Genomic DNA, 10,500 nt, shown 5'->3' on the forward strand with positions numbered 1-10,500 from the left:
GGCCAAGGCCCCTTCCCGTCTGTTCCGTGGAGCTGGCAGCACCAGGCCCGGGAGAGATAAGTGTGGTACGGTACCGCCTTCTCTCGCGTCCCCTGGCCAGAAACAGCCCAGAACGACAGCGGCCTTGCCTCTGTGGCCCAGATCTGAGTTCGAGGTCGGACACTGCTGCGCGTCCTTAAGCATGTGATTGGCTCTAGGCCTTGGTTTCCTCAATGTGAGTGATATTGTACCCACCCCACAGGGCGATTCCCAGGAGTCAGTGAGATGCCGGAGGTAAAGGGCTTGGCAGAACCCTGGGCGCTCAGTAAATACACGAGGGCAATCGTTCTCTGCACTAGACTGCACGCTGCTGGAGGACAGTGCCTGGAGGCAGGTGGAAGAGGAATGGCTGACTGAGACTCTCAAGCTCGGGAGCCAGGAGGGAGTGTCGAGCCAAAGATGTGGGCTGGGAGCGGGCGCTCACGCCTGTAATCCCAGCCCCAGCACATTCGGAGGCCGAGGTTGCAGGATCGCTTGAGCCAGGAGTTTGGGACCAGCTTGAGCAACATAGTGAGACCCCGTCTCTACAAAATAAAAAAATTATCTGGGCATGGTGGTATATGCCTGTGGTCCCAGCTACTCTGGAGGCTGAGGCAGGAGGATCCCTTGAGCACAGGAATTCGAGGCTGCAGTGAGTTGTGATCGCGCCACTGCACTCCAACCTGAGTGAGAGAGTGAAACTCTGACTCTTAAAAATAATAATAATAGGCGGGCGCGGTGGCTCAGGCCTGTAATCTCAGCACTTTGGGAGTCCAGGATGGGAGGATCATCTGAGGTCAGAAGTTCGAGATCAGCCTGACCAACATGGAGAACCCCTGTCTCTACTAAAAATACCAAACAAACAAACAAACAAGCAAAAAACAAAAAAACAGGGCGTGATGGGGCATGCCTGTAATCCCAGCTACTGGGGAGACTGAGGCAGGAGAATCGCCTCAGGTGCAGAGACTGCGGTGAGCTGAGATCGCGCCATTGCACTCCAGCCTGGGCAACAAGGGCAAAACACCGTCTCAAAATAATAAGATAATAATAAATTTTCAAATGGTGGAAACCTGAGACAACCTCTAAGCCGGGGAGCTGTGGCAGCGGAGACCAGAGGACCCATCCATTCCCTGCACAGGCCGAGTCTTTGCCCCCCAAGAGTGATTCCATTGTGTCCCCTCGCCAGGTCCATGCAGGAAAAGAAAAAATGTGACATCTCAGGACGCAGATCGCGAGTCAGGGGTCCCGTCTGCCTACCGATCCCAGGGGCTGCGGAGAGCTGATGGCTCCCGGAGTCCCTTGAGGCTGTCCTTGGAGCCGCAGGGAAAATCATGCTGAGGAGACCAGCAATGCGAAAGGATCCGGCCAGAGCTGTCCCAAGAAGCTGCAATTAGCCAATGAAGTGAGAACAAAAGCACTGCGGTTTGGTCGCAAAGGCTGAGCTGGGAGGTTCTCATAACCAAATCGCCTCCCTCTTCCAACGTCCTTGAGTTTTAGGACAAACCCCAAAGGAATTCGAAAGCATAGGTTCCTAGAGCTACTACTTCGGGGGCGAAAACACAAAGGTACCGAAACTGGCATTGCTTCTTGGAACAGAGGCCCGGAAACCCGCATCTCCGGGACCCTCGACGAGACTGTGAGGAGTAGGAGCAGCAGCGCCTGCGGCCCCCAACCCCAGGTGGGGGAAGGAGAGTGAAAATGGGCCTGGCCCCGCCACGCACTGAGGGCACCGGGGCGCCCACCCCCGCTCCCTGCCGTCAGGAGGCATCCTCTCCCCAATAATACCCAATTGCGCTGGCTTTCTGTGCAGCGGGGGACACCCGATAGCCCTGCAGAGGCAAAGCGCGGGGCTAGGCGAAGGCTGGAATCCTGCCCCAGGTTAGCAGTGGGGCAAGGGGCTGAGAGCAAAGCGCAGACCTGTCCTCTCCAGCTCGCCGTCTTATGGAGACCTGGAGCTGCTCAACTAAGGCTTACTACATAAATACCCTTGTGATTTGTGCTATGGCAACAGAGAAAGGCGGCTGCCTGGCAAGGAGGGAGGGGGACCCAACTCAAAAGAAGTCGTTTCCGTTCTCAAGCCTCAGTGTTCTTCTGTACAATGAGAATGATGATTCCATCCCTGCCTGGCGCAGGGGTTGGCGTTAGGCTCCTACGAGGGGAGACGCCGCAGGGCAGCGACAGCCTGGGACAAGCGTTCCAAAGCAGAAGAAAGTCTCAGCGATGGGATTGGAACACGCAAGGCCAGAGTAGAAACTTCACGCTCCCCTTATTTATCCCCACCATTTTCTAGGTTCCTGCGGAGCAAAAGAATGCTGAAATCAGAGAAATCCGAAAAACGGAGAAGGGGAAAGAAGGTGCCCTGGGGGCAGAAGAGGTAGCTGACTGCCCTCAAGCACCAGTGTTCCCCCAAACTCGTTTTAAGCCTCCCCTTCTCTTTTTTTTTTTTTTTTTTGAGACGGAGTCTGGCTCTGTCGCCCAGGCTGGAGTGCAGTGGCCGGATCTCAGCTCACTGCAAGCTCTGCCTCCCGGGTTCAAGCGATTCTCCTGCCTCAGCCTCCCGAGTAGCTGGGACTACAGGCACCTGCCACCTCGCCCGGCTAGTTTTTTGTATTTTTTAGTACAGACGGGGTTTCACCGTGTTAGTCAGGATGGTCTCGATCTCCTGACCTCGTGATCCGCCCGTCTCGGCCTCCCAAAGTGCTGGGATTACAGGCTTGAGCCACTGCGCCCGGCCATTAAGCCTCCCCTTCACTCAGATCACTAAGGAGATGGGCGTCACTCTGACTGTAGACAAAACTGTCAATTCCCTTGCCACTGCTTCCCTGACTTTAGACCAAAGTAAGCAAACTGTTTGGACATTGTGATGCAGTAATCGGATAATTTGGCTAAACCCAGATTTGTGTTCAAATTATCAGAACTCATACCTCAAGTCTCTACTTGATTCTCCAAATGCAGTCGTGGGTTCTCCCTCCTTCTCCCCCTCCCTCACACTCTCCCCGCTTGCTCATTGCCTCTGGTCTCTTCTTTGCCCTCTCTTTCCCCCACCTACGCAATCCCTTGTTTTCCAGATAAAGCGGGACTCCAGTCATTTCCTTCCAGAAAGATACCATTTTCCAGATCTCAGCTGATATAGACTTTGGGCTGCTAATTAATGGAAGTTACTGAATAAATAAAATACAACAAATTTGCCACCATGAAAAAGCCTGGAGAACATGTTTAGGGTGGGAACAAAGAACAGAGAGAAAAAGATATGGTTGAATTTTTTTTTTTTTTTTTTTTAGACGGAGTCTCGCTCTGTTGCCCAGGCTGCAGTGCAAAGGCATGATCTCGGCTCACTGCAACCTCTGCCTCCCAGGCTCAAGCGATTCTCCTGCCACAGCCTCCCAAGAAGCTGGGATTACAGGCACCTACCAGCACGCCCAGCTAATTTTTGTATTTTTAATAGAGATGGGGTTTCATTATGTTCGCCAGGCTGGTCTCGAACTCCTGATCTCAGGTGATTTGCCCACCTCAGCCTCCCAAAATGCTGGGATTACAGGCGTGAGCCACCACGCCTGGCAGGAGGTTGGATTTTTAAAAATCTCTTTTTCAGGGAATTTTTTTCTATATTAGGTCAAAGCAGCCCCCACTGTAGTGACAGAAAGAAAGAGTTGGAATTTGAAGTCAAAACACCAAAAGGCGGGGGGATCACGAGGTCAGGAGTTCAAGACCAGCCTGATCAATATAGTGAAACCCTGTCTCTACTAAATATATGAAAATTAGCCCCGGGTGGTGGCGCGCGCCTGTAATCTCAGCTACTTAGGAGGCTGAGGCAGGAGAATCGCTTGAACCCAGGAGGTGGAGGTTGCAGTGAGCCAAGATCGCACCACTGCACTCCAGCCTGGGTGACAAAGTGAGACTCCGTCTCAAAAAAACAAAAACAAACGAACAAAAAAAAAACCAAAAGGCAATCATGTTTCAGTATCAAGAGGTTAGTTTTGCAGCTGAGGCCCACAAAGTAGGCAGAGAGCCGCATAGCAATGCAGGTGGGTGGGGGTGAGCTCCACCTCCAACCTTTTCTCATAAGCTGGCTCTTTCCATCTAGGGGCCTTCCTTAACCAAAAAAAAAGCTGAGAACTAAATCCAGGTAGACTTGAAGGCGCATTACCTATCTCATTATTCCTCTGCGTGAATGCTGGAGTTTTAATTACACACTTGCTTTTTCTAGGGAAGAAGACCAAATATCATATTTTTGAAGGTATCAACTTGTTTTCTACCAGACAGTTGTTGTAACAAGTTCTTTCAGCGACATGTTAGGTCTTTAGGAAAGGGTGCTTCAGATGGTGCGCACTAGCACAATTTTGTGGCTTTTAATTACTATTTTGTTCTTTTGGGGGGTTTCAGAGGCTGGCGCCTGGGCGTGATTAGACCGTCTACCCCGCCCCCGTAACCTCGCACGCTGCCCACCAGGTGGCGCCACAAAGCAAGCGCTGCCGCAGGAACTCCGGACTTGGGAGTCCAGCAAGTCATGCCGTCCATCACCGTCGGGCCAAGGTTTCCCACTACAAGATTATAGAGACAGAGGAAGTTACCATTTCCAACTTTCTAAAAAACAGGAGAATGAAAAGAAAAAATTGCAATGATAGAGTATAACAGGGTCCCAAAATGCAAAACTGTAAAATAGGATTAAATTCAATAAACCAGATAAAACTTTTTATATTTGTTGTAAATTTACAGAGAAGTGATAAATCTAGTATCTACTTGATAAATCTATAATCTCACCTATTATCCTATTTCCTTTTTCGCAAGAGCATCGAATTTTCAAGGCCAACTGGTGAACCTTTTCACCCGAAGGAGGAAGTCCTCGGGATGGCTTTCAGGGTGTCATTTACTTATCAAACATATATAATTACTCAGAGCCTCGCATGTCGGGAAAGTACCAGGGAAACTGGTTTCAAATATACTATTAGCAATAATACCTTTAAGTTTATGTAGCTTCTCTTTCAAGCAACAAAGAAAACCCGTTTTAATATTATCTAATTAATTGTCCTAATATCCCTGCGGATTGGTTAGGAAGCGGGCATTACACGTGGTTTGTGGATAATTAAATCAATTGACTATGTCAAGTGCCCAGTGGCTAACAAGAGTAAGTGCCAGACACTTCGAGGAAAAGTGGAGATAGAGCTAGCTGGACTCTGGGCACCGATGTACTTTAATGTGTTTGAAAACTGACCTCGGACATGAAAGTACGAATCACTGGAACTGGCACTTGCACACAGAATGGGATGGGGGACCCCACTTCTTCCTCTGAGACAAAACGCCAGTCTGTCTCCACGCCTTCTGTCTTCCTGCTGCGGGCCACCCTGACTCCCCGCTACCTCGACCCCTTGCCTCGCTGCTCACATTCAGCGGCAGTCTGTTTGCACCCGGGGCCGCTGCAGCAGCCGCAGCGGCAGCCGCAGCCGCAGCCACAGCGTCCACCGTGTGACGCCCGCCCCCTGGCCGGGCGTTCCCGGAGCTCCGCGGCCGTTTGCTTCTGATTGGCTGTTGCTAGGTGACGTCGCCAGCGCTCACGTGACGAGTGTTAAATGCCCACGCTGCAAGAGCCCGCCTGGCAGACAATCGTAAAGCCGCTCAGGGCCGCTCACCTGCTCCCGCCCCCCGGATCCCCGACCTGGCCCAGCCACCCCTGCCCCCTTCACTGCCCGCCCCCCCGCCCGAGTCGGCGCTCGCGCTGGGCAAGGAGCCGAGTGGGCCCAGAGGCCGAAAGAGGATGCGACCAGCAGCTGTCCCGAGCAGCTCACAGTGATCGCCTCCCCGGAGGAGGAGGCGCCTAGACGGTTGACTCCTTTCTTGTTTCCCCCCAACCACCCCCGTAATTATATTGGCTGCTGGAGGGGACCGGGAGAGACGGAGGAGGCGCCTGGCCTCCCCCGCACGCCCGCCACCTCTGCTCTTTCCCGTCCGGGGCCAGGATGACTGGAGTCTTTGACAGTCTAGTGGCTGATATGCACTCGACCCAGATCGCCGCCTCCAGCACGTACCACCAGCACCAGCAGCCCCCGAGCGGCGGCGGCGCCGGCCCGGGTGGCAACAACAGCAGCAGCAGCAGCCTCCACAAGCCCCAGGAGTCGCCCACCCTTCCGGTGTCCACGGCCACCGACAGCAGCTACTACACCAACCAGCAGCACCCGGCGGGCGGCGGCGGCGGCGGAGGCTCGCCCTTCGCGCACATGGGTTCTTACCAGTACCAAGCCAGCGGTCTCAACAATGTCCCTTACTCCGCCAAGGGCAGCTACGACCTGGGCTACACCGCCGCCTACACCTCCTACGCTCCCTATGGAACCAGTTCGTCCCCAGCCAACAACGAGCCTGGTATGCATAACGCTGGAGTCAAGAGTGCCGAGTCGGTCTAGTTAATGGGATGGATGGGTAAACGTGTTTCGGGGGGGGGCGTCGAAAGCCCTGGATTTTCACGCTGCCTGCTCACCGCCCGCTTGTGCCCTTTACCCTCCCCAGCCTCCAATCTGCCGCAGGTCGCCCGTTACCTCCCTCTCTCCGTTGGTGGGACCTGGTGGCCTCAAGGGCCAAGTGGGCATGCTCCGCCTGCCTCATAAGGGCATCTCCTTGCCACCTGCTTCTTTCTCTTGGGTGTGCACTTGTCTCCCCCTTCCCTGGAGGGTTCAGCTCCCGGGGTCGGTGGCGGCTCCGATTCGCAAGCTGCGAAGTTGCGCCTGCCCGTGGCGCCACAGTTCAGTGCACCCACCTCCTGGCTCAAGCCAAGTCCCCTCTCCGGGCCTTCTAGGAGCGCGGGAACTCCAGGACCCCTGGGTTGCGCGGCTCTCATGATTCCGTATCATTGCAGAGAAGGAGGATCTTGAGCCTGAAATCCGGATAGTGAACGGGAAGCCAAAGAAAGTTCGGAAACCCCGCACCATCTACTCCAGTTTCCAGCTGGCGGCTCTTCAGCGGCGTTTCCAAAAGACTCAATACCTGGCCTTGCCGGAGCGAGCCGAGCTGGCGGCATCTCTGGGCCTCACCCAGACTCAGGTGGGGCTCGCGCCCTGCGGGGGCGAGGAGAGCGCGGGCCTGAGATGGCTGGGAAGCAGGCGGGTTCAGGACAATGCTTTTAAAAGTTCATTTTAAGTACTTTTAAGGATTTCCAGGCCTATGCCTCGAGCGGCCCTAAGTAAGCTTCTAGGCCCAAAGCTGGAAACCCCCAAGGGGCCGCCGCGTGGGAGGGAAGGAAAGGGACCGGGTGGACAGAAACCCCGTGCCTCTCGCTACTGATTAAGCGGGTGAAATAACTGGCCCTCCTCACCCTCCCGCTGTCACCGTCATCACAGTGCACGTACACCAGCAGCCCTGGCCTTTTGGCAAGTACCTCCCCAGGGAGCAGGAACCCGCTGAGTCTCAAAGGCCGCCGCGCGTGATCCGCTTCCAAGGCGCTAGCTGCCCACCTCTAGCCGGCGGTTTTTCTCTGCTTTTTTTTTTTTTCTCCTCTTTGAACCCCTACTGCCCCAAGACTAGATTCGTCCACTAATGCTCAGGTCTTTTTCCTCAAAGGTTAAAATCTGGTTCCAGAACCGCCGGTCCAAGTTCAAGAAGATGTGGAAAAGTGGTGAGATTCCCTCGGAGCAGCACCCTGGGGCCAGCGCTTCTCCACCTTGTGCTTCGCCGCCAATCTCGGCGCCCGCCTCCTGGGACTTCGCTGCGCCGCAGCGGATGGCGGGCGGCGGCGGTCCGGGCAGTGGCGGCAGCGGCGCCGGCAGCTCAGGCTCCAGCCCGAGCAGCGCGGCCTCGGCTTTTCTGGGCAACTACCCATGGTACCACCAGGCCTCGGGAACCGCCTCACACCTGCAGGCCACGGCGCCGCTGCTGCACCCCACTCAGACCCCGCAGCCGCATCACCACCACCACCATCACGGCGGCGGGGGCGCCCCGGTGAGCGCGGGAACGATTTTCTAACCCCAGGGAGAACTCGCCAGAGACTGAGAGCAGAGACCAGTGATCCTCAGTGCTTACCCCGAGCCGGGGTTCTCTCCTCCCGGCCCGCTGCCTCCACCCACCTCTCCTGGAGACTGCGACCTGCAGTGGCCCGTCCCAGGCCCTGCTCCCTCCCGGGGCCACCAAGCGGGCCTTTCTCCCGGGGGAACCGGACAGCAGCTTGGCGAAGGCCTCCCTAAAAGGCCGCGTTTCTGACCTGAGCCCCGGGTCTCGGCCGTTTCGAGCCCCGCTTCTGACTTGCCTTCCCCTCCCCTCCGGGTGAGCCTGTCTGGCGCCTTCCTCGCCCCGGGCTGAGAGCTGGGTCTCGGGAGATGGACGCCTCCCAGGCGCGCGAGGCTTCCTGGGCGCTCTGAGGCTTCTTTCTCCTCGCCCGCTCCTGGGCTCAGCTCGGACGCTGCAGTTATTGACCTCCCGGTCCCGCCTGCCCGCCCTCCCCCACGTGGCCCCTTGACCCTTGGCCACTTTACTCCCTGCAGTTCCCAGCCCTCGGAGCCCCCATCCTTCTCTTCCCCCACCGTGCTCCCCAAGGAGCGCTCCCTCAGCTCTCTCCTCATCCATCACCAGTGGAGTTTTTTTATTTTTATTTTTTTAAAAGTTTAGGTGCCTTTGCGGATGACCTCATTTTGATGTTGAAAAAACTGATTTTTTAATATGTGAACACTGCAAAAATGTGTTTAAATTATCTTTTTTAAAACCTATTCAGGATTATTAGCCTGGACTTGGACACAGAGTTTGTAAATAAAGGTGTCTGTGCAGATTTTCCCACTGATTTATTTGTATAAAAATATCCATCTTTTCAGACTTTTTTGTAAACCCCCAGTTGTGAAAACTGCAGTTTAGCAGTGACTTCGGCAACCCCTCCTTTTTATTTTTTCCTTTAAAAACGTTTCAGTTAAGCTACTGATTTGGATTTGTTTTATCGTATCCTAAAGTCTTTGTTGTTGAAATGAAAGGTATTTTGGGGTTATTTATTATGAAAACAACATGCTCTTAATGTTGATTTTACAATATGAAGAGATTATTTAAATAAATTATTGTTTTCACTGGATGTGTGCGCTTTTTTCTTGGTGCCAGGGTCCGGTCAGTCATGTGCTCAGAGCTCAAGCCGCTGCACAGGCCGGGAAGCCAGCCGGCCGAGAGCTACGTTTACATCTTTCCGAGGCTGCGACACCGCGAGGTGTGGCAAGGAGAGGACAGGCACGCTGGGCGTGGGGCCGCACCGGGGGTTTCACGCCCCGCCCCCTCCCGAGTCCCAGCGAGGGTTTCTCCAGCGGCGGCGCGTCGACTCACTCAGCTCGGAGCCGCTCCAGCCTCCGCCTGCCCGGACCCTCCGGCGCTGGCGCCACCGCCCCCGCGCCCGCCTGGATGGCCAGGGTAGGCATCCAAGCCGCCGCAGGGCACCTCCCATCAGGGACCTGAGCAACCTGAGGGTCGGACCCCTACTTTGAACCTTCCCCTCCGATTGTCCCACGGCACTTCGGGACTGAACTGAGAGCTCTGTGAGTCACCCTCGTGAGGCATGGTTGGCTGCTCTGGAATGCAAGGCGACCCCAAAGGCACGGGGCTGTGCTCGCGCGCGCGAACACACAATCACACACTGAGCACATCTATACTAACACACACTTACCTATGCTGATACACACTCTCACAGTCACACTCATGCTCAAATATTCTCAGGCGCACACAAAATGACACATACTCTAACACCGTCACATCACACTCATACTCCATCACACTTTTACACACAACACTGACACACGAACTCATGCACACTCGGATTCACACCTTTACACACTGATAGAGAAACTCACATAGGCACACTCATGTATACAGTCACAGACATTTATATACACTGGTATGAGAGTGGCATCTTTCCACTTCATACTCTTGGAGGGGAAAATGTCCACACACCATTGGGCTCTGCTTTCTACCTTGGGCCCCACACAACCAGCTTCTAAACTTTGGCGGTGACTCTACTTTCTGGCATTCCCTACAAAGGCCCGGGGTTAATGAAGGCCTGAACTAAAAGTCCCTTTCCCTGAAAGTGCTAGGGCCCACAGGTGGAAGCTTCCTGGCTTCAATCACTGACTGTGTGACCTTGGGGAACCCATTTAAATCATCCTGTGTTACAGTTTGCAGATCTGTAAGACATTAACAGCTATAGCTTGGAGTTGTGAGCATTTAATGAGGCAACAATGTAACAGTGCCTGGCACATGGTAACAACTAACTTTTATCTATTTAATGTTTAGTATTACTGTTTTATCACAGTGCACCCAGAGAGAGGTATGAAACCCACAGTTACCCAGAGGCTTTCCAACTTCACTTTGTGTGGAAAAGCAGCATCCTGGAGCTGGGAGAGCTCCCTCCTACCTGGAGTTTGAACCTCAGCCATGCCCTCTGAAGGGACTCTCTGCTACTGCAGAGGGGCTGGATACCAGCCAGAGCCCCGCCTGCCAGGTCCAGGCTTCCTCTCCTCTAGGATGAGGCCATCTGTG

The 10,500-nt window shown here is 54.4% G+C and overlaps 1 protein-coding gene across 1 annotated transcript; it reads left to right on the forward strand.

The window, feature by feature from the left end:
* Positions 1-5,613: 5,613 nt before the first annotated feature.
* DLX2 (distal-less homeobox 2) lies at positions 5,614-9,052 on the forward strand. The gene is made up of 3 exons (XM_033231124.1): positions 5,614-6,372; positions 6,863-7,047; positions 7,564-9,052. The coding sequence occupies exons 1-3, from the start codon at positions 5,973-5,975 to the stop codon at positions 7,963-7,965; spliced, it is 987 nt and encodes a 328-aa protein (XP_033087015.1). The 5' UTR covers positions 5,614-5,972; the 3' UTR covers positions 7,966-9,052.
* The last annotated feature ends 1,448 nt before the right edge of the window (positions 9,053-10,500 follow it).

The sequence above is a fragment of the Trachypithecus francoisi genome, unplaced genomic scaffold (genome assembly GCF_009764315.1).
Source record: "Trachypithecus francoisi isolate TF-2019V2 unplaced genomic scaffold, Tfra_2.0 Lachesis_group13, whole genome shotgun sequence".
Taxonomy (NCBI): domain Eukaryota; kingdom Metazoa; phylum Chordata; class Mammalia; order Primates; family Cercopithecidae; genus Trachypithecus; species Trachypithecus francoisi.